General features: G+C 46.2%; 1 protein-coding gene across 4 annotated transcripts in view; it reads left to right on the top strand.

The window, feature by feature from the left end:
• Positions 1-25,011, top strand: part of LOC106751861 — a 253,863-nt gene that overhangs the window by 73,098 nt on the left and 155,754 nt on the right. For all 4 annotated transcript variants that reach the window (XM_014633068.1, XM_014633067.1, XM_014633066.1 and 1 more), the window contains exons 3-8: positions 6,766-8,250; positions 9,011-9,185; positions 9,862-10,104; positions 10,335-10,574; positions 11,153-11,343; positions 15,743-15,788. In XM_014633068.1, coding sequence (XP_014488554.1) covers positions 6,766-8,250; positions 9,011-9,185; positions 9,862-10,104; positions 10,335-10,574; positions 11,153-11,343; positions 15,743-15,788 — 2,380 coding nt within the window. The remainder of the gene's footprint in view (positions 1-6,765; positions 8,251-9,010; positions 9,186-9,861; positions 10,105-10,334; positions 10,575-11,152; positions 11,344-15,742; positions 15,789-25,011) is intronic.

Here is a 25,011-nt window from a genome sequence, read left to right as displayed (position 1 = left end):
CGAAGTGAGAAATTCACCCGGCGATAATACGACGACGTAAAATATTACGATCGTCGCGGGAAATTAATTAACCGCCGACCGGTAGAATTCCCGGTGTTGTCCGATAAATATGTGGGAAGATCAGATAGATAGGAACGGTAGAACGGAGTTGATCGGCGGTGTGTGAAATAATAATTTCTGTCCGATCGATAGGTCACACATTTCATTCGTCTCACCGTGTTTAGTACTACATCTCTCTCTCTCTCCTATTTTTCCCCGATATTAGCGTGTCATTTAATGCGATCGGGAATCAATTAATTAACATCGTCCTTTTACGCGCTTAACCGACCGATTAAGGGGGCCGAAGCCGTGAGATAGGATTCCCGGATCCGAACGTCGCGAGAGCCAGTTTAACAGATCGCCGATCGTTTGCGCAATCGATCGAGTTGAGATCGAGTTCGACACCAGGGCGGACTGTCCGACGACGGAGATTCGTTCCATCTTTCTCTTTCCCCTTTCATTTCTTTTACATGTCCATTGGCGTTAATTAGCGATCGTCGATCGGCGCGATTAATTAAGCAGCTTGGCGCGTCGGATTAAGTGGCACGCGCGAGCACGACGGAAAATCGTCTCGGATCCGGCGAGATCCGCGCGATCGATTCCCCGGAGTGAAATGCGATCTGTCGCTCGGGCACGAGCCTCTGTTTACACGACAATTAAAACGTTGGTTTAATTCGATCTGATCGTCCTTTATGCTCATTGAGCCACTCTCAGATCCACTCCGGCCGGCGCTTAATTAAGTTTCGAGGCAATTAAACCCGCACGATAGACGAAATTATCGCATACCAAGGCGGGCGCGTTCTCTGTCACACGATCCGTTCTAATTAATATGCTTTGCGTATGTTAATTAATATGCTTTACGTTATATTAATTCTGCGAACGTGCCTTCTTGATTTTGTGGTATTCCCCCGCGCGGGAAAATTAATTTGATTTCGGAAATTATAAGGAGATATTGGATATTTATTCGTAAGAGGTGAGGAGATAAGCAAATTGACCGATCGCAGTCGTTTATTAGAAGGATAATCGGCCGTGGTTGGTCAATTTGCTTACTGCTTACGCCTAAAGCAGTTATGGACTAAAGATGGGCTAAAGACAGTTTTTTATGTGATGTTGATGCGAGCTCTCCAATCACGACCAATTTATTTAACATTGATTTCGCTTAATTAAGTCAATATTATCAATCATTGAATATCTAAGAAACTAGTGAACAACGATTTCCGTAGATTTAAAAGTTAAAATTAAAAGTTAAATTTATTAATTTGTGAAATTTATTGAGCAAACATTTTTCGCACCACGTTGCAAACTTGCCTGTTCGCAGTGGTATAAGTTCTCCTTTACCACGGTGTACAAGCGGTGCACAATCTATGCTTGCTCAAGAAAGAGGAAAGAAAAATATAAATGTAGAAAGTGTCTAAAACGAACAACGCGATAAATATGAGTTAACACCGTTGCTTCGGTAAAAATGTGAAGATTTATATTCTCCCTCTCTCTCTTTCTACGTGCGCGATTTAAATATTAATATAAATCCCGCCGCGGGAACTCTCTCGGCATGCTTACTGCCATACTTGGTGGGACGCGCATCGACGACTTTGACGCGCGACAAGCTCTCCGCTTAACGAATGACGCTGATATTTCTTGGCGAAATTTTTCCCCGGCTGAGCGAATTGACGACTTTTCTCGCTTTTAAGGAGGACGTTACAACGTGCATCGCGCACGGTGAAATTGCACGTTCGCGACGTTCGGAAAGGTCACTTCCGCGTCGCTCGCTAATTAATTCGTCCGCCACGTTGTTCGTTTCAGCATCCGCAAATTAACGGTTCGACAGGCGGATGATCGATTCGGCATTTTGCAATTACTCGCCGACGACAGGGGAGATCTTCCGGCCGTGCAGTTTTCCAACCTTTCTATGCTGTTGAATACAAACAAAAAAAGTCCCAACCGTCGGGACTTCCCTCTGACTCGCGAGATCGCTTTCGCTCGGTAAAATCTCTATGTAGAAATGTTATCTTTACATGTAAATTATAATGCCTTCCCGCTTTACCTCCTTTTCCCCCCGTGCGTCCGCCTGACAATCTTCTTACGTATTTTATTCGTCGAGTAATTGAGGGAATCGTAGATAATTGACGTTTCAAGAGAGTGTTTTTGCTTTAGCGTTAAATTTATATATATTAATTAAAAGACGAATGTTACTTTGCACTTCCTGCCTGCGTTCGACTATCGTAAATAACATTCCCGCCGAGCGATTTTTCGCTATCGGTATCGCGGCGAATCGGCGGCCGGCCGGAGTGCGTTAATTTATTGTCTTCCAGCTACCGTCAATCTCGCTGATTGTCGTTATCATCAGCGGGGTCGGCCCACGCGAGAAAGAGAGGAAGAGAGAAAGAGGGAGAAAAATGTTGTAGACGCGCTCGTCTAATCATTGCGCCACGAGAGCTATCTCGAGCAGGAAGAAGAAAGTGTGCAGCGCTAAAAGCACGACGTGCGTGCTTTCACATAAATATCAGCTTGATAAATGTACCGGCCGGGGCGTTATGGATGGAGAATATTAGAATGGCACATGGCGATCGCACGCGGCGATGGCCGCGCGCTATTGTAGGCGTAGCGAGAGAGCGGAGATTAAACGCGATCCCAATCAAGACGATTCACGCGCGCGCGCTTCCGCGTCCTTCGACGGAAACGTTGCACTCGATCCATCAACAATTACGGCGATTAAGATCCGCGTGAACAATCTGCAGTGCATAAGCGAGAGAACTCGTAGCTTTGTTAACCCCCGCGGTCGTCGGAGCGGCGTGTCTCGAAATAACCTGTGTCATCTAACGAAACAGAGGCGATAGAATTCGTTGTCAAGGCTCAGACGCGTTCCGATCAAGAGAGAGGCCATTTACCTTTCTACGCCTTTTCTTTTTCCCACACTTCTACGTACGGAGAAATATTGCACCGCGAAGAGAAGCGATTACTCAACTTTATTATTTTTCTTTTAAGTAATGGCTATCTCGGAACGAAGAATATTTTCTTCATAATAATGTGAAAATATACTTGTGACAAATATTAGAAAAGCTCATTATCATTTGCTGAAAGGAAGAATTTGTTCTCCTTTCCGAGAAAATGATAAACTTTATCGGCGAAAAGTGAAATTCGGTTTGATGCTTGTAATGAATTTATGATATATTTGCAGACGTACAAACTTGGGAAATATTCGAAACAAATAAATATCATAAACTCGTCATAACTTGACACGGAACTTTCCTCTTCAACCTCTCTTCTCGCAATTTTGTCAATGCAAGAAACGCCTTGGTATGCGTTTTCTCGCTTCTGACGTCATCAAACAAGGACGATTGCAACGAGGGAGCAGAAACCTTAAACACACGGCAACTGTTTTGATCCGAGCCGGTCAGCTTGAGAAATTATCGACGGAAAGTTTCCCGCGTGCTTCGAGCGGAGTCCGCCGGATTTCATCGCGTGCGTGTAAATCCATTCTCGCGTGGTAAATTGGTGCGATGGACGTGAATAAAGGGCCGAGCCTCTCGAACGCATCTCATTGTTAAGGATACGTACGAGCGGATTACGGGAGAGAGGACGAGTTCGCAGTTGCGCTTATGAGTGTAACTACCGGCGCGGGATTAACCTGTTGGAATAGACCGGGGATAGATCAAGGTGTATCAGGCCGCGAGATTAGTCGCCGATAGTAAACGGGTTGACACGTCCGAGACGGTTATATCCTCCGGTATATCCTACGCGAGGCGGGCCGTTAGCCCGCGGCGCGCATTGTAACACCCGCGTAGGAACAATGGGAAGCTCGTGCAAGATGATTGATCGCACGGCTGGATGCAATCGTACCTCCTCGCCGTCTCTTATCTCGGCGGCTCTTCGTCTTACGCGCCGCGCGGCCGGCTTGATGAGTCTCGCTAAGTCCGCCGCTTAGGCTAACCGCCGCGGTGCTTCGCATACCAAATATGCACGGCCGCTTATAAATTTCGCTCTCCCGTAGATGCGCGCACCTACGCACCGTGAGCCACACGCGCGGTCTGTCCAGGCTCTCTGCTGCAACTGGTGTCGAACGAATAATACAAGACGTCAATTATATTTTTGTTTTTGTTTCTTATTTTTTTTTTTTTTTTTTCATACAACACTGGAAATGATTAAACAATTTTTGCAAAGCAGTCGCTGTGCTCCGTTTTTCCGGGGTCGCCTTGAAAACACGTCCTTCGGGTGTCCTGAATGATTTTCTTTTATCGGCAACTTGAGTTTCGGGAGTAGCCAGAAGTCCACGAAGGCAAATCGGTATTAGATAACAATTTATCTCTGCACTGGTCGTCATTGTCGCTAATGTACGTTCACCCAGGCTCGCGCGTATTCGATACGCGATAATCTGTGCGATCCACACCGGGGCGAATAGTTCGAATGCATCACTGCCGTAATCGAGACGCTACCGTCAATAATTCCGATATCGAGACAGCTGTAATTTTAGCCGCGACGCAAACACTTTGTTCCGGTTATCTTGCTCCGTATCATCCGCAACTGAACCGTGTCTTTTCCATACACTTCGGCCGATCGATGCCCGTACTCAGGCATTATCGGCGAAAACATCGCCGCCCGAGAGGCATCAACGTAATCCACCGCGTGGATCCCTCGATCGGATCCGTCTCTCTCGGTCTCCTCGATTTAATCAAACTCGTTCTTTCCGTCCGGTGAAATTCGATACGCCGACCGACGGTCGGGGCGTTTAGTTTTCGTTCGATCGCGGCTGTCCCTTCGCGGCGTAGATCGCGATCGCGTGGGTCGTGAGCGAGGTGCATCGGGGACTCGACTTATGCAAATTCAATTTAGCCCGCCCGTGCAGCGGACGAGGATCGGTCAGGCTCGGACACTTCGCGAACACTTCGGCGTATCGGTCGTTCAACGGATTTAGTTCGGAAGTAACGCGCCGTGTAAATCGTGATAACTATAATCACACCGAAAGAAAAAGTGCTATATTCGAGTGAATATTTTACTTGGATTAAATAAATAGTACTTGTATGTAGCACATTGAAAGAAAAGAAACTGCTATATTCAAGATAATACAGCGTGCTATATTAAGTAATATTTACTTAATCCAAGTAAAATAATTCTAATATACATTAGTGAATATTTACTTGGGAGTTTTATTTGATAACATTTTTTTCAGTGCATCATATTAAGAGAATAATGAGTTTGAATGCGATAAAATTTATTAAATTTGAAGAAATCCTTTTCTCAGTGTGAATCAAAATTTTCCACGGTTTTCCTTCTTCGGCCTATTCGCGAATCCTCAATCCTAATCGCTTCTATCCTGACGTTCTTATTCTCTATCCCTGTTCTAAAAGCAAAACAGAGTCTGCCGCGCTTGGATCTTCTTACGTTAAGCGCATTCCGCTGCAGCCCTGCGCAGGGTGCCGCACGTAACTCACAATGACGGCGTGCGAGAGGTGCCTCGAAGATGGAAGAGGGACCCGATTGATAGATAAATAGAACGAGAAGGCAGGAGGTGCATGAGGGGGGGAGGGGAAGAGAAGCGACGCACCTTGGAATCGGCTCGTCTTAAGTCACGGCAGCTGGCCGGTTCCTTCGTTTTATTTCGCATGACGGGCATCAAGGACCCGCGCGTTGCTTCTGCCAGCCTCTCATAACCGCTTCATTATCCGCCACTTTATAAATACGTTCCGCTGCTGGGGCTAACTGTACGCGCGGTACCCGCGCGGAGGTTACTGCCTATCGAGGCTGGAATTTTTGCGAAAGTCTCTCCTCAGTCTCGTCGATCGAGGGGGCAGCCTTTGCGTTCGTCGCGATGGCGACTCCTCATGGGTTCTCTTTCTTGGCTGGCTCGTTAGACTACGCGACATGTGCCTTGATGTTATGTTCTGTGTTGAAATTTGTTGGAAAAAAGACGTTTAAGTGAGAAGATCGTCTACGTTCAATAGAGAAAGTAGCTCAGTGAACGCTTAATGATTATTGGTCCCGATTGGTGCATTCTCTTAGATTTGTCAAGAATTTAAAAGAATACACCGGTCGCAGACAATAATTCACATAGAAAATTAATTGGGATTTAAACCCGATTTCCCAAAATAATTATGGATTCCAGTTGGAAATTCTACGGAGGTTCTGGTTTGAAGTGTAATGTTTCAAACATGCGATTCCGAATAAGAAACATAAACAGGTCCTATTTGGTCACCTCCAACGCTTTTCCAAAGATTTTTCTGGTTTCCATCTGATATTATGATTGAGCAAAATACGAAACACCTCGAGTATTTACACTTCACAAATATATACATATACAACGCACACGCGCGGTATTAAGTATGGTAACATTAAAAATACAACTCCGTTTATTAACCTCCTAATCTGACATTCAGTCAAATTCGTCTCTGACGATGATAATCGCACGCGGCACGAAACAAGCCGCAGCACGTAGCCAATTAGTATCGCCGAAAAGAGGTTGTATTCCATGTTTGAGATAAAAAAATGTGATTCCTAATTGGCACGAATCAAAATTTTAAATTCTACATTAAATCTTCTAGTTGAGAAAGCAGAAACAAGTTCTCATTTGTTGCATCAAAATAGCACAATAAAAAAACTTTTGAAGATTTAACATAGACGACACGAATTTCTACACGGGAACAGAGCCTTTTCCTCCGCTGAACGCGCAGCTATTGTTGAATGTTCTTTCTCTGTCTCCAATTTTCAATGTCTCCGATTTTCGATTGTTTTCAGGATGAAATCGGCGAGATAATCGAGTCGGTGCCGACGACTCCGCTGCGCATCGCGGCGGAAGAGCCGAAGTTCCCGAGCCCGGCGGACGAATCGTGCGCGACCGAGTCGATCATCCGTCCGAAGCCTGTGAAATCGCATCACTTCGCGAGGAGACAGAACTCCGTGACGCGAGGTGGCGAGGACATCGGCGACTGGTCGAACAACGTCCTCGCGGAGTTCAATAGCCTAATCGCCCACGAGATCAGCGAGCTGACCAAAGAGAAGACGAGGAGGACCGGATCGCGCGACAACGTCAGGGTGGTGCAGTACAAAGAGCTGCTGAACGAATTCGGGTTGACCGACAGTGAGAGTTCCGATCGGCGGTCCAGCGGCGAGCATGCCTTTCCTTTGGACGAGGCTCGACTGCGAGACCGCAGGAACGAAAAACCGCTCGACGAGGATGATCGTCGCTGTCTGTTGAACTCCGATTACGACGAGCCGCAGGACCGAGTGATACCCGAAGGAAGGAAGAGCGGCAGCCTGCCGGAGAACCTGCAGGACATCATCGTCGCGAAGCGATTCCAGCGCGCCGCAGACACTCTCAGCTCGGACTACGACGAGCCGAACGGCTGCTTGCCGATGCATTCGATCAGGAATCAAATCGATCGGATCACCTCTAGTCTACCGTCGAAACTGGAGCGCGAGTGCGCTCCGAGGGACGCGCGAGTGAACCGAACACCAAAGACACCCGTAGGATTAAGTTCAAGGACCAATGAGGAGGACGCGCGAGTCGAGCCGTTCGCCGCGGAAGAGCCTGAAGAGGTCAACGCCAGGTTGCCGCCGCGACAACGATCCAACGACAGGAAGATCAGTCTGGCGAATCAAAAGCGCAGGAAAGTAGCGCGGCTGCAGAGGATCCGACGCGGCCCGGATGACCGGGAGACTATGGATCCCGATTACGACGACGTGTTTCCGCACGAGGAGATCGGCCGGTCGAGGTCCTTGGAGAACCACGTGCCGAAGTCGGCGCCCGTGACGCCCACGGAGGAGAAGAAGCCGCCTTTCTCGAAGCTGCTGAGGAAACGGCACACCCCGGTGTTCCACGAGAGTTCCGACGACGCCGTCCTGGTCAGCGTGTCCTCGTTGCCGGATCAGGACCTGTTGCGACTGAGAGACGACAACAGGCCCTGCGAGACGAGGAACGGCAAGATGGGCGCGAAGGAGACGACTAAGAAAAGAGCGGTGTCGCCGCTGACTCTGCGCTCCGACATCACCGCGAAGAGACTGTCGGAATCGGACAAAGACGTCCGACAGGTCAGTCCGGTGGACCTGAAGAAGTTCTCGTTGGCGCAACGGCCGTGGGGCAACGACGTCGCCGTGAGTTGCGACCTGCCCGAGAACCACGACGTCGACGGGAACTGCGTGATCCCGAACGGCATTTTCGGCAAGCTCGAGCACGCCGAAATGAAGAGGATCATCGAGGAGCAAAACGCGAGAGCTGGATCCGTAAGTTCGGCACTGATTCGTATCGTTCGTCTCTATATTATCTTATTGCGGTTAACGTGAAAATTAACATCGATCGTTCGGTTAGCATGAAGAATAACCAGGGTTGAAAAATAACGCGTTACTTTTGCAATATCGTTACAGTTACTTTTTTTTTTAGTAACGATTTGGTAACGATGTTACATTTTCTCATTAGTATTAACGGTAACGGTAACTCGTTGCATTTTTGGGTTACGGTAATATAACTGTTACTTTGCACACTTACAATACACTAAAATACACACGCATATATGAATCCTAAAAAAAATCCTCAAGCTCGAAACTAAACTGTAACGACTCGTTACTTCTTAAATAACGATAATGGGTTAATTTTCAAAAGCAACTTTCCAACTCTGAGAATAATATCTTTCTTTGGCACTAAGAACTTCCCGGTACATTCCGTATACGGTTATGCCGGGGACACCTTGTATAATACGTCATGAACTCGAGAAAAATTCTAGTTAAATAATTCGTTTTTGATTTGAAATAATTAAAAGTTTTCATTACTTTTTCAGCGTCTTTCGCTGTGATGATTCTCTAATTTCAGCAAACGCAATGTTTCCCGAAGTTATTTTGAAATGTTCAAATATACGAGTTACATTGCGACGCTGTTGAAGCGTAGATAACGTTGAAATGTAGATCCAAAATTATAGATGACGTTGAAATATAGATCCGAACGACGATAAGCACGAGCTCGCACTGAGATTAGTTTATCCTCTCGCAGTTGCCCATTTCCCTGCAGTCTCTATTGTCGAGAATACGAAGTGGTTCGGGTTCCTGTTGCCCGAACAGCCCACCCATGGATACTCTCACCTGCTCCGATGTGGCAACTCAAACCTCGCCGGCAATTTCGAGGAGCTCCAGCTTCACTTGGGTCAGCGATTGCGACTCTCCCCAAGGTAATTTTCGTGTGTTATCCCGCTTACTTACTCGGCCTGCTCGATATATATTCATGAGATTAGTTAACGCCCATGAAATTTATTTCTGTTCCGGCTCTACGTAATCCGGTGTCGATCGTAAGGGTTCCGTTTATCGATGATTTATGTTTAGATTAACTCGCCGCTTACCGGCTTATCTTTAGGTTACATTTAGGGTTCGTCCTTGAAGTCACATCTGTTTCGGGTGATTTTTCCGTGTAATAATGAACAACGGGACGGGAGGGGAGAGGAAAATCTCTCAATTTTACGATTTATTTATTCTCAGTATCTTTTTGGGAGCAATAATCTCGAATGACTAATAATCGCTCGGTAACAGATACACATATTTTATTTTCTTAACATTACTCATTTTTTCATATTATTGAAATTTCAAAATATACGTAAAATGAAAAATAGATTTCTATACCGGAACAATGTGTTCCGAAAAAGACCTGATGCCGACGAGAATCTCGCGAGAATAGACTCTGGAGGGAGAGAGGAAACGCGTAATATTATCATTCTGCAAAATATCGCTTGTATACCGATACGGTTGTAAAATTTTCATGTACTTAATTCAACGGTTGAAGACGTTGGATGCAGCGTTAATCCTGTAGACCCATTTACAGTTTGTTAAATCGCTTTTCCCTCTCTGTCGTAGCCGAGTCACAATTAGATTCGCAGTCGTTACAAGACGAGAGCACATTAGATCCAGTTTCTCCCCAGGACACCGTGGACGACGACAATAGATCCTCGTCGTCGTCGCAGGAGCTCTTACAGAGCATGGATGAGATTTCCTCCGGAAGTCTGTCGCCGGATACTACTACTGACAGAGCGTCTCCGCTCGAAAGCGGCATCGGCACTGCGAGTCCTCCGAGAAGCACGGACCGGCGACTGACTAAACGTAAGATCGCTTGAGGATACTTTATAACGTCAAATCCATATTCTCTTTAGTTTCCGCCATTAAATCTGATTAACCTTTCGTGATTTCTAATAGCATTCGTTTTCAACAAATACCATAACTATTTTTTCTTCGTTAAAAAACGAAACACTTTTGTCGTTAAAATTTTTTTAACGTTAAATGCGTGAAGACCGACGTTCCCTGAAATCTCGATGCACTTGTCCTTCGTGTAGCGTCAACGCCGAACAAATGCCACCGTAAAGAGACGTGGGAGCGAATCCGGCGACGACCGTCGAAATTGAACTCGCGAAACGACAAGAACTCGCAGGACGTGTGGGTGAAACGCGAGAGTGTGCATACGCAAACGAAGAAAAACGAGGATCAGTACTCGCAGGAGGCGGTGGACAGCAGTAGCGGTCTCGATGACTCTTTACCGAGGATCAAGGCGCCCCGGCCTACGAATTTACCGCTATGTGAGTCATGTTTAGCGTATCTTCCGAGTTCTACTTCCTCCTAATGCGTCATATCGGGGTTGTTATCTCTCTGTCTTCCCTTTTTTTGATTACATTCAACATATATACGAATCGTTTATATCAAGAGCTTATTTTATAAGCTCGATTTTAAGAAAAATTCGTTGATAAGAAATCATATACTCGACGTTGATTTATACATATGTATATATCATTAAAATTGATTGGATCACGAACTTGGTGTCATTTTTAAAGAATGCATCGCTACGAAAACTGATAAAAAAAATACTTCTATTAAAACTTTCCTTATGTTGTTTATCACGCTCTCCGTATTAAAAATGATGATAATTTAACGCTTAACATTTTCAATTTAAATTAATTGCGTATCGCTCACCGTTCTTCTCGTTCTCACGTTTTATAATAGTTTGTTTCTGTTTGGCTCTTTGAGAGTAAACCTAAGTGACGTTCAAAGTTTATTTGCCTACTCGTTCAGCCCCTCTCTAATATTCCGAAAGAATTTACAAATATTCCGATGCGTCATTGACTTGAACGTAAACGATCTTGCCGCTTTTCTGCGATAGGCTTGTCCACCGCGAGCAGTTCCTTGAGTTCGGGTGAGCTGCTCGAAACGCCGCCCCGAGCGCCGTCGTCACCATCCGCGGCGAGCCTCCAGCTAAAGCCGGAACCTCTGACTGTGGAAATGGGCGGAAAGAGCAGCAGCGCGCCGTTGCTGGAGAACAACGATGTCGAGGACGTCGACGGGAATGTGTCGGTAAGTGTCTTTTACAAAATACGCGCGTTTAATTTCAAAAGTTTGACATAACGAAGAGAGAGAGAGAGAGAAAGCTGACTAATAAAACGTACTGTTAAAAAATACAGTCTTTAAAAACTTTTACTTTTCTCGCGCGTCGTTCAATTTTTCCTCGTCTCCAAGTCTGGCGCTAACTTCATATTAGCGTTTCTCGAATTGTCGGCGAAAGTGGAAAAATCTCGATAGCATGTTAAGATATCGTTAACGTATTCAATATCGCTGTTATAATTCATCGCTGTTGCGCGTATTACTAAGACAGTGTCTGCAAAAATCGACACGCATTATGTAGAATGTCGGTTGTTCGGGTCATAAACATGTAGACTGCCAGACCGTGTATGTTTACGTAAATCAGCGCGCGCGCGCGTCTAAAAACCAGTCGTCGAGAGTCAGTCGGTCGCCGCGCGTCGCAGAGTCGGCTGTTCTCGCGGTGGTATTTCTCTGCAACACCGTTCTCCCGAGATTCTTCCACACACGAGTGTAAAGAATCACGGAGAAGCGAAGCCGCGTGCACGCCACGGATCTCCCTTCCGGAGGGGAGCGAAGAACTGGTAACGCGCCTCCCTGTCGTCCTTGTTTATACCCTGCCGGCTCTTCTTCAACCTTACGTAAGCGGCAGTCGTCTGACGTCAAGTCACCGGCGGCTTGAATCGCCCCCTCAAATATCGACAGCCAACTCGGGCATCACTCGTGGGGAGTCGCTCGCTCGCTCTCGGCGTTTACATCTCCGGTATCGTCCTGGATATTAATCGCGCGGCGGTAGTGCGCCGTTTATACGTTCCCTCGGCACCACCACGATCGGCGGATTCGCGCGCGCGCGCGGCCCGCTATTAGTCTCTGCCCACGTGGTGAGCGCGAATGGCAGCGTCCCGTCCGTGAACGGAGCCGGGAGTGTCGTGAGATCGACTCTTTGTTGCCGCGATCAATCCCTTTTCCTTCGGACAGGTATATATATATGTACCCACACCTGTTTTCTTCGCGAGGGACGGGGGAACTCGCGAAGCGCGACTCCGAGGGAACCATGGGAACCGATCTCTTAGTCTCTCCGGTCTTCTATGATTAATTAATCTCCGCGAGTCGCGTCGGCACGTCGACAAATTTCGGCGTGGGAGCGTCGGGATATAAATTACCGGTCGCACCGTTGCGACGGAACGCACGTTGTCAAAAACGCTTCGCTCTCTCTCTCTCGCGTTACACCGTCCGCGACGCACGGGTGAATTGTCGATTCGAGGAGCAGCAAATAACAGTTCGCGTTGGAAACAATCTGCGAATGCATCCCCTCCGCCAGCGGGGATTAATATTCAACGCGGAAACATCGCGAAATACGCGCACGCATTCCCGATTGGCAGTTGATTCGCCCGGCGCGACGTTTGCATAAAAGAAAGCCCAACCGGGGGAATTGAGTTTGCTCGCGATTAATTGTTCGAATATTCGCGCAAAGTTCACGCGAACACCAGCGGCTGCTGCTCGACCAATTGAATTTCGGCCTCGGACATTTCCTCCCTTCCCGCGACAATTAACGCGTTATTCGCAATGAAGATCGAGGGAATAAATGGACGAGCTGTGTTAAACGGGTCGCGTTTTATCGTATTTCGAGGCAAGTATTTTCCAGCGTTCTTCCTGCGGCCCGACTCCCTCGTTCTTCCTCCGCGTCGTGGGGACGCTGTCGCTCGTTCCATGCGCGAGAATCGCGCAAGGTCAGTCTTTGACGGGCGAAAAGCGTCGCTCCGCATGGACGCACTTGGAGCGGCCCCGAGTCGATATTCTGTTTGCTTCAAGTATTTTCGAGACTGATAGCAGCGGCGAGGGGCGATCTCCCGGTGCACTGCGCATTTTGCATTCCGTGTGCGCGAATAGGTCGCAGGTCGACCTTTGATGTCGCAGCAACGGCGCGTCTCCGCTCGCGAGCGAGCCGCGAATTTATCCTCGCGGTTTTCGTAGGATGGCGGGGCCGCGTATGCAAATTATCAATGAAGTGTCAGTACACGAGGAGGTTCGCGCTCGAGTGAGCACGTTGCCTCGGTAAACAGCCGGCGTTGCACGAGCGCGCGGAAGTCGCGCGTGAACACCCGGTACCGGATCGCCCGTGTTGCTGAGCGATCAAAGCTAATGGGGTAGCCAGCCGTGGTGGCGTATTAATCGGTTGGCATCCCTCGGACCTCGAATATAGCCACAGCCGTGCGCCCGTCACGTACGCGTGCACGAAGGCCGCCGTGGAAAACTTGGGCGCTCTCTCTCTCTCTCTCTCTCCGCTTTTCCGTCCTTCTTCTCTCTTTCTCTCTCTTTCTCGGAAATCGTAGATGACGCACGATTATTGTTTCCCGCCCGAATCGACGCCCGTGACCGAGCGAGTGTCGCGCTGGAAGTCTTGATATATTTCTCCCGTGCGCTGAAAGCTTCAGTTGGTCGTTTAATTTGGATTTGTAGCGGTACGTTTTGTGGCTAACGGATAAGCAGCAGCACTGATTTATCATGGTATTCGCCTCAATATTGACATCCCATCTGCTGCTGAAGCGGATCCCACGGTATTATGAAACACCCTGTATATACGGTGTGGAAATTGCGCCACGCGCGTTGCACATTTAAGCCTTTTTTCGGCGGCCTTCTTTTGAAGAACATCGTGAAGGTCGATAGTTTTGATTATTTCGAATGTCTGTGAATTTTCGTAAAAGTTTCACCGGGATTCTCTATCTTCATTTGCAATATCGACTGTCGCAATCATACGCGGAAGTATCGCGGAACGAAATAGAGAGAACGAAGATGCTTGTTCCGAAAGCTGCCAAGAGATTGCAGTGACGCAGTCGCTTTACGCATCCATAATATACGCTTCGCAGAATGTAACGGGTCAAAAGAGATACATCTGTTTGAACACGCGGAGGAATTTTCAGCAAAAGTGTAGTGTGTCTCTCTCTCTTTCTCTCTGCGTCACATTGTTTCGTCTCTCGTACATTCCTCGTAGACGAGAGGAACGAAGTGACTCGGCGGGGCGAACGGAATCCTGAGAAACGACATAACTCTTGTTTGAGAATTTCGCGGGATCTGCTTTGAAGCCTAGTGAAAGTCGTAAAAAAGAAAGAAAACCTGGCCACGCCTAATCGGTTTTGCTCGAAAAATATTTGACGGGTGGTCTAGGATTTTTAAATATACGGCACACCCGAGACATTCAGAAAGTATCTGCGACATTTTTACGATCGCGTAATGGCGAGGCCCCTATTTTGTAGTCGCTCACTCCATGGATCTCGCTTTTATTCCGACCGAGCTTTGTTTGCGTTATTTTCAATATGAATCACATTTTAATGACGAGTTTAATAACTGAACTCCGAAGAATAACGACGGGGCGATTAAAGAGAGAACAAAACGCGAGTTCTCTCTAAAGTCTCGCGACGATCTTGCGCTTAACGTCGCCGCTCCGTCGACCTTTACGGCGTCTCCTTTTCACCCAGACGCACCGCGTGAATATTTTCCTTTACTTTAAATTCATTTCTACGGCTTGTTTTTACGGTCGTTTCACCATTTTATTTCGTACTCGGTGATCTCGTATCGAAGGGACGACGATAACTGACTCGACGTTTGCCCTTTTCAAGGTGAAAACACACGGCGCATAGCACATTGCCTCCCGGGGGTCACTCGTGATTTCCCCGGATTTTTTATCTTCGCGAATATTGGGAGATACGGATTTTCGCGAATATCGATCGATACGGGAATGTCCGTTGGCGCGACGTAGATAAGGTCACGGTTATTCGTTGTTTTCGAGGCCGACCGGCTCGATACCGCAAGTGGGTCATGGCTCGATCACGTCGCTTATTAGTTATCTCCCGTTAGGCTAAAAAATGCGACGAACTTGGGATCCGCCGGCGACGAAAGTCAGCAATCGTGTTTTGCGCAGCCCTGTATTATCGGGCAATAAAACAACTTCTAAAACTCTCAAGTACGCCGGAACGACGTGATGGCGGTCGTTATTACGTAATGCGCGAAATCGCATCGCCAGGTCGGGCGGATCGACAATAAAACCTCTCTCCGATTTCGGCGCGCATTGTAATGCGATTTTCTCGGCCGGTGCAAAACCCGAGGCGTTTCGAGTAGCGCACGACGAGCGATGCGGTTCTTCGAGCCGCTATCTGCGGTGAAACAGGCTTTACTAGTTTACTAACTGGTCGTTAAACGGTAGAACCGATTCATCGCGAGCGATGCTTTTACCGCGGAGCAGTTTGAGAAATACCGTCGCCACGGCACCTGACTGCAGTAAACGCGTCGTCCGCGGCTAAAAGCGCTCCTTTCGACGGCCCTTAGCAAGCACTTTCGCAAGCACCGGCAACTTTGCCGTTTCTCATGCCAATGATACCGTTCTCTCCATTGCTTTCAGAGCTTGCAGCAGCAGCCGCGCTCCCAGTCGGAACGACAGCTATCAGGTGAGTTTCTCTCTTTGTGCGTGTGCGTGTGTGTGTGTGTGTGAACGAAGTAACTGTTCCGTTCGGTCGCACGGGCCGGTGAAGTTCGAGTCGTTTTAACTGCGCCGTTTGTTTCTCGTAACTATTCCTCGAGCCGGACGGACTTTTTAACGACGGCTCGCCGTTTGCCTCCGCGGAAAAACGACCGTTCGATTTCAAGGCGATACCCACGCGAGCGCTATCACAGCCGCGCGTAGGCGGACACGGCATTCTCCTCGCGATTCCTTAGCCACGCGAGAGCGGCTCTTTCGTATTGTTAATCTCCTCGCGCGCTAATTTACGCGGTGACAGGTCGCACGCGCTCTGTGACGCGACGTACGTCTGACGTCTGTGTCTCTGTGCTTGTTTAAAATAGCTGGCCCGTGAGCGGATTTTCTCGGGAATAGTTTCGAATTTTCACAGCATATTAATCGAAGAGCATACGTGTAAAATTAGAAGAAGATTTATCGTATACGATAAAATACTAATTTTGTGCTTGCGTTAAAATCGGTCTTTGTTCATATTTTCGTATTAAATTTTTGACACTCGTGTACTGATTTAACATTGTGTGTTTATATTATCTCAATATTTTGTGTCGAGTCGAGATTCAACATATGTAAGTATTAAAATAACACATTTTATACCTCAATACCGATTAACATGTTATGGATGTTTATTTTGTGTCGATTTTTTACATAATATTTCCGTTACTTTTCAAAACGTATTCACCTTGTGTTGAATTAACACAAAAATTCGCGTGGTTGAGGACATGTGAAATGTGTTAAAACGTAACACCAAATTTTCTACTGTGTACCGAAGCTGAGATAATTAAAGTCAAAGTGAACACTATTTGCATGAATCACAGATATGAAAACGGCTTCGAATATCACGTTTTTAATTGTAGCAAACTATCCTTATGTTTTTAATGAAGATCGGAAAGACGATAAGGGATACTCCGCCTCTAACGTTCGATTGAGAATTGTTTGGCTTCATATCTGCGGATAACTCGATCGCATATACCGAAAACGAGATTACTCTGAGGGACCACGTATACATATATTCGCGGCGAGTCCTCTCTTGGCCCGCGGTTGATTACAGTTGAACGACGGTTGTCAGCTGACGACGCCAATCTGCCATTAATTTACGTTCTACCTCTGCATGGGATACAAACGAGCTCGACACGGGCGATAATGAATATTGACATCTTCGATCGCGAGACGAACGAAACGGGGGAGGGCTGTGTCGGGTGGCCAGCCGAGATCGATGACGATCTTCTCGAACAATATCGGCTGAGCGGTATCGTCCGATAACGAGTTTAGCGTGTAATTAATTTCCCTCGCGCAAGAGAGCGAGAGAGGTGGCGGAGGGGCGGGGGCAACGCGATCAAATGCAATTTGCGACGGAGCGTTGCAAAAGGCGGAATTTTCGCCCTCCGACCGCGTTGATACTGTAATGCGATGTCTGAAGGTTCATTACGCGCGTACAGCTTGCCCGCGCGTATCTACGGCTTGACTTAACGCGCGTGTAATATCGCGCTCACGCTATTACGCGGCGCGAAATTGATCGAAGACACCCGAGGGTGCGATCCGCGCGTAATTTTCGACGCACGATGCTCCGGCCGCTCCGAGATTTATTCGGTTACGCTATTTCGGAGATTACACCGATCGCGAGTTACACGCCCGTTGCGTAGACGCGCGATCTAATCGTGCGTTCTGCACGTGCGATTCATTCTGATAAATATATACAGAGTGTCCGAAATCCTTTTTGGTATCCGTGGTGTGGAATGGGCGAAACCGAATAGGAAGGTCATGTATCATTTTGCAAGATTCGCGATAGCTAATGAGGAATTAATTAGTATGTACGGGCTAGTAAACGCATGTGGGAAACGGTAAGCTGGATGATCCGTGTAAAAATTTATAAAGGATATCAACTGATAGCGAGACGAGTAAACCATTTTTTTTTTATATATAGAGTCCGACTTACCGTTTCCTGTGCGCTCATTAGCTCATACAGAGTAATTAATTCATTAACTATTGCGAATTTTGCGAAAGGGTGCATAACTTTACTGTTCTCCCGTCCTACTTGCACGCGGATCCCAAGAAAAGTTTCAGCCACTCTATATATCGAGAGATTCTGCACGTCTCCTTCTCTCTCTCTCTCTCTCTCTCTCTTATTTGTATTCAATAATATAATTATATTATATTATTAATTCTTTGTGATGCCACGTGAAGAAATTTATATTTGCCGTACTTATCGAACAGTCAAGAGATTTATTGATATTAAGACGCGAGAGATCGCGCGTGCTTACGCGGTGAGATATAAAAGAGAGAAGTGGAAGTTTAATTAACTTCTCTCCCGGTAGAAATGAGAAAAATAATGATATAAAGATAATGATAGATGCCGAGAGATTCAGCTTCCAGCGGGGCTCCCTCGTCTTCTCTCGATCTGTATGAGAAAGTTCTATCGCTTCCTATTCCGAGCGTGTGCGCGCGCATGCAGTTGTATTGTGTCGAATTCGATCGCGAAAGTTTAATTAATTATCGACGTGGACTAATTGCTTTCTCGCGGTGCGATCTCGCGGCGCGACGTGGTTACGACTTCCGGTATATACAGGTAGGAGAGGCACGCCCAAAGCCAGAATGCGTCCGTAGATGCGCGCGGCGATGCACTTTCCTTCTCGCCGACGGCGATCGAATCGGCCGACGCTGCGCTTAATCGGATAAATCTCGCGATAGAAATATGGGAAACGAAAAGAACGAGGACCACCGCCGATGTGACTCCCGACAGAGTGGAAAATCAGCGATATCGCCGGCCGCGCCGCAGCCGCCTTGAACTAGAAAATTACGTCCCCTGGTACGGCGTTGTGAGGAAAAAAGAAAGGGTCTATTTATTATCCGGTTTAAAAATAGAAGCTCTCGCGATATTTTCCTCGACGAGAAACTGTCGATTTCCTCCATCGGCCGATTATACGCGTGATAATTTGCAATTTCGTTGAAAACGCCAAAGGTCAATCGTGACGTAAAACTATAAACGCGCTTTTCATGTTTTCCCTCCTTCCTCCGTCGATTCAACCTTGGGTTTTTCTTTTAAATGTGTATAATCTTTTAAATGTGATAATTTACTCTCTCTCTCTCTCTCTTTCTCTCTTGAATATCACGATTACCGAAAGCAAAAACAATTTATTCGCGTCGAGAAACGACGTCCTTAAGGAATCGTGACGGTCGCCGTCTGAAATTAATTATTCGAAAGCACCCTCGCTGTTTCGCGAGAGCGTAAGTCGCGTTAACGCCACGTGGATTCGGCAATGAGAGCGCAAAAATAAACAGAAAAATTACACGAACGAACGACGACGGAGAGAGGGAGAAAGAAAGAGACATTCGTTGGCTTCTCCATTCAATGATTCGAATAAATACCTATTCGCTGTTTTGTCTCCGCGCGTTCCCTATCGCTCTCACCGTTATTTTCTCACAAAGCAGCGTGACGAACAGACGATGGAGAAAAAAATCGTATCTAATTTACGCGACAAAAATAAACGAAAGAAAAAAAAGATTAAACGTTCGGCGCGAAATAATTCTGAGCGATAAATTATTTCTAGGAATTTATAGCCGATGGCGCACCGCGGCGACTTGTGATTGAGGTTAACGACTGAATTTACCGTTGATTCAAAAGTCCTGTTTCTCGTATTTTAGCGGTGAAGTGTTTGTTTCCGGCATTTCCAAAAAATGTCAACACTTTTATTACGTCGTAATTTTTACGTATGAAAATCATACAATACGTGAAAGTCGAGCAACTCCTTCGTGAACGAATAACGATTTAACGAATTTCGTATCTTTTCTCTATAAAAAAAAAAACCGATAGGTCACATTCAGTTCTTTTGATATCCATTTGATATATTTGCAACGTTTTCACCATCCAACATTTAATATTTATATGTGTAACAAGCGTTATAAAATTATTTTCTCGTAGCTAATCAGTTTTCATTTCAAATTACGAGCTATTCCGAAATGTATCGGTCTCGGTTGTGGTGTCGCGCATAAGATATGCAGCATTGGGTTTTGAAAAGACAAGGATATTAATAGTAAATATCGAATATTTATTGAATAACTCTATTAAACCAAATAGCTTTCGGTTTGCGTCGCATTGTCCGAAGAATCAGGTGCTGCGATACGTGCGATTCGCGTGAATAGCGAGAACGGGAGTAAATGACAGTATGAGAAGCGCAACGTAACAATACCAGATTAATCCCCGTCAAGAAACTGGAGCAACATCCTACGTGCTCTTCGGGGAAGCTGCCAAGAACATTTTTTATTAATATACGATCATATTGATTATATTTCTCTCTCTCTCTTTCTCTATCTCCCACTCTTATCAATATTATCATTTCAACTCTTATTCATATATGATCATATAATTAATCACATAAAAAGTAATTTATAGTATAATTGCGCCGTCACAGTGAATGAAACATAATTGTCACATTTGTCCGAATATGTTGCGAATATTCTGTCGCGAATTAACCTTAGCTCTCGCGACACCTCTGGCCATTCTCTATTTCGCCCTGTTTGCTTCCGTTTTCTGTTTATCGAGAAACGATGTTTACTAAATAAATATTGCTTATCGACATGCAGCCGGATATTGGATACGGAAATAGGATTTTTATTTTCGACCGAGTAAAGTGCATTGAAAATTGCATCAACCGGCGCGTGCATCACTCTCCGAAATTGATTCAGAGGGGATTAAATATTAATCAAACCGGTTCGGGCTTCTCGTCGTCGTTGGTGGCGACGTTATGCGCAGAATGTAATCGGGTAAACATCGGATTCGGAGTGTCGCAAAAAAAAGAAGTACGAAAAAGGAGGGAAAAGCGTGGATCGCGCGGGACGCTTGCGCTGCGGCGCCGCCGCCGCCGCCGTCGTCGTCGTCGTCGTCGTCGGTGGGCTTTCGTTCCGTCCCCCGATGGAAGTCGTCGGCAGTCGTCGCTATCACGGGCACCGCGGCGTTCGGCCGCAGTTTACGAGGCGGCTTTCCACGCGCGCGGGTCTCGCGCTGTCACGCGGTTCGTTTTTTGAGCCGTGTCATTGTGCGCGCACGCTTCGTTAATCGATCACACCTGGAAGAGAGGTAGAATCGCCGAGTAATTGCGTGTAGCCGATCGCGCGGCTGCCGCCGGCATCGCAGAGAGGAGAAGGAGAAGGGGGGAGGGGGGATATCCCCTCGATCCGATCGATCGGAGCGATTACGGGAGGATTTTGAGGGTCACGGTTATCTCGGGACATGCCGCAGGATCGACAGAGTCTCTTTGTATGGGCGCTAACGTATATCGAATTAATTTGGCTGGGAGGATGTCGTCCCCTTTCGTAATTTCTCGAGTGCGCGGGAAAAGAATAACGCGTCCGGTGTGTGTTGACGTTGTTGCGTGAAACGGAAATTACCTTCCCGGTTTCTTCACCCTCGTACGTCACCCAACGAGGAGCATTTTAGGCGTACTTAATATAGATTCAACTTTTTCCTCGAGAAAAAGGAAGAAAAGAAAAGGTACTGAGAGAGAGAAAGAGCGAAGCGATATTTTGCAGCGGCTGTTTCCTCCTGAAGAAGTGTTTTGTCATTTTCGGACGCCGTTATCCGTCGAACGCGCACCGCTCTTGAGCAGCGCGCTTGGTATCCGTCATCCTTCAGCACGTTGACGTAACGCATCGGTAACTCGCGAAGATGTTAGAAAACATTTGTGATCGCCAGTGGCCGCCTCGGGTCGAGTGACGTAACTTTTTCTTTTTTCCCCTACAGTAACCCGTCAAAGCGCACGGCTCAGGTTTTTATGATAAATTACGCGGATCAACTGTCGTTTTACGCTCGGAAGGAAGGAATTAGCTGTCCGCGTCATGCAGCTGAAATTTAGTTACCAGTTTTTAGGTTAGGACCTAAAAACCAGATAGAAGGGTAAAAATTAGCTGAATTAACTAAATTTAAAAATTAGCTAAATTAACTATATTTAAAAGTTAACTGAATTAACTAAATTTCGATTGTATTATATGGATAGCTAATTTTTATCTGTGGAAGCTGATTTTTTTCTTTCCGTGCGCGATCGGAGATCAAAATCGATTCCGAGATTACCGCTCCGAGAGAGTCACGATAAATGAAGAGAATATCGAGAAATATCGTAGCACTTATCTTTACTCGGGAAATCGAAAGAATACCCGAGAGAAATATTGGATCGTTCGAAAATTACGGTTTCTGCGAAGATTTCAAAAAACCGATACTTTTATAGTTTATATTACGTTACTCAGTAATATGTTGATCGTTTTTCTCGGAGCCAGGTTATCGAGAAAAAGCGAGCGAAAATTGAACCATGCTGTCCGTACGAATTTATCGAGCAATCCAGATAGATTATTAGAATTTTGAATATTTTTGACTTCGAATAAATTTCTTTTTTATTGAAAATTAAAGATGGATATTATCTTAATGAAAATTGGGAGACACTAATTAAGTCAACATCTAATATTTTTAAGCGTTCACCAATCTGGTGAAGCGTGAGATTTCTCGTGGAGAGTCAAGCTTTGTCGGAAATCAAAATTTTCTGCAAAGAGACAGTAAAAGAGAAGCAAAAATTCCGGGGAAACCTAGAGGCTTCAGGCAATTTAATTTGTTTCTCGCGAGATGAAAAAAAAAACTGTCGAGTCTTTCTCAACGAATTCGACTCCGTCGGTACGGATTTAATTGAAAGTTATCGGGAGAAACCAGAATGCTTCCGCGGTGTGTTCGGTATCCAGGCTGCGGTTCGGTTTCCGTATTGGCCGCGTTCGCGGTAAGACGCACGCATCTGGTGGCACTTCCACGTAGTTTAATCACCGAAACCCGCGTCATCCGGGAGAACCGTCTCCGCGTGGTCTCTCCCGGAGACTCGTCGGTCCGCTCCGCAAGGTGAATTGGCTCGCGACGAGAACGCGCGCCAACGGTCGTAACTATTTTCACGCGATGAAAGTTCTGCCGTTAAAAATAGCGGAGGCCCGCGGCGATCCCCCGCCATGAGACATCCGTCGAAGCGTGACAGTGGCTTTATTGACAGGCGAAATTCGCCGCCGTCGTCGTCGGCACGACGCGACGACGGTCGCGCTCCATTTGCGTTCGTTCGCTATTTTGTCGCAATTATTCGCCGCGACGCTTGCTTACCGTCCGTTCTCCGTCTCGCGTTTCTCGCGCGGGATTTACAGTTTTGCGAGACGAGACGGTAACTATGGTAGAGCGTGATCACGTGATGACGCGCGATTAGCTGTGTCGGTTCTCATTCGGAGACCAAACATTCGGTAAAATAGTTTCAACTAAACGATTCGATTATTGCAACCAAATCATTTGGTATTTCATTGAATATTCGGCAATTGTTATCAAATCCTTTCTTCAATGTACACAGAAAATAGTGCTGGATTGAAGTAATCAGATAATAAATAATTAGGTGATAATAAACGAAATAAAGTAAACAATTACTTCAATATTTCTTAGCAAATTTTCGCTTGGATCAAATAGTAGAAATTTTATTTGGATTATTTACTTGGAAAATACTTTGCTTGGTCAAATGAATATTGCCGAATTCCAATGATAATTTGCTAAGGAGTACCGGAGTAATTCTTTACCCGAATTAGCACTTTTTTTCTATACATTAGCGCGGAACACAAACGTGGAAAAACTTTTCTCCGTTTTCGCGTTCTTCTGTTTGCAATAATTTATTTCCTGATAAAAATTTCGGTTTTTTTTCCCCCTCACGTAGTTGTCCGCGTCTTCGCGAAATCCACTTTCCCCGTTGCGCAACTTGCCGCGAGTTATTCCCGTATTAATTATCTAAGCCGCTGGCTTGATCGCGACGTAACGATCGGGAGAGGCGCATCAATTACAACCGTAATGATCCGTCCGTCTTGATTAGTCGTCGAACGGCACCTGTCCGCGCACTTTCATCGCTTTTCATCGCGGCGAAGAAATATAAACGTCCCACGTGCGCGCGTCATCGCGGGCTCTACCGATCGATTCGCGGATCCATTGATCGACTCGAGGCTCATTCGAGGCGATCGGACCTCCGAGCCTTTGGTCAATGTCTAAGTGACGTTTCGTAACAATACCGAATTAAGATCGATCCCCGATCGTACGCCCAGATAACTTCCTTATTGTTCGCCCGGCGAGCATTTAATCTCGCCATTAGGCGCGCACGGCTAGCTCTCGAACGAGCGAGCGCGCGCACGTTGCGCCGGGAGAGAAAGGCGTCGGTTTCCCTCCCATGTTACGGTTCATTGTTGACCCTCGTTGACAAACCGTCGGCGGAAAAGACCGTGGCTTATCTGATAGCCGATCCGCCGGATAAGTAACTCGATGCGTGCCGACCTAGCGCGAGATCCGCTCGACAACCGGTGTGGGCGGTTAAATTTAAGCGGGATATATCTCGTTGCGCTTTTTATCCGGATCTGATCCCGCTAATCGACTCGCTCGTTCCGCGGAACGGTGTCTCGATGATGTCGCGATTATCGCCAGTCCGACGCCGCGCACGGCCGCGTCGGCGAAACGTAACCCTTTAAAGTGTTGCAGGACGATTCCTCGTTCGGAGAGGAAACGGAGCGATATTTTCTTTTCAAAAATTAGCTACTTGTGAAACGGCGAAATGCAAATTAATTGAATCTAAATCCAAAGGTCTCGGATTGAAGTTTTGCACTGGAATGCATTTCATTAAAATTTCGGAGAGACTACGTTTCGCAGAAATATTTTCTTTTCAAAAATTAGATTCTCGTAAGACGGCGAAATTTGAGTCTAAATGCAGAGATCTCGGATTGAAATTTTATACAGTTAATTCAGATTTTGATGAGAAAATGTTTCGGAACAATATTTTCTTGTTCTTTTTCAAACATTTAAGTATCTGTAAAATAGCGGAATTTGAATTTAAATGTAGAAATCTTGGATTGAAATTTTACCAAAATGTAGCTAATTAATATTTTCGGTGTTAATAATAATGAAATATATATTTAAAGCGGATAACGCGAGAGAAGAAAGAGAGAATAATTATTTTAACGCGTAATAGTTACTTTTATCGTTCTTTTCAGTAATACATTTTACACGTTTTGCACGTTTTTTACACGTTTACACGTTTGAATAAAATGCTCATAAAAATTAATACTTTTTTGCCTCGCGTAAAATGCGGCGATTTTAATATTTTTGCGACGAACCTCACGTT

This window comes from Dinoponera quadriceps, unplaced genomic scaffold, assembly GCF_001313825.1.
Source record: "Dinoponera quadriceps isolate SergipeBrazil2010 unplaced genomic scaffold, ASM131382v1 scaffold316, whole genome shotgun sequence".
Taxonomy (NCBI): domain Eukaryota; kingdom Metazoa; phylum Arthropoda; class Insecta; order Hymenoptera; family Formicidae; genus Dinoponera; species Dinoponera quadriceps.
Note: the sequence above shows the minus strand (reverse complement) of the source record. Positions and strands in the feature narration are given on the sequence as shown.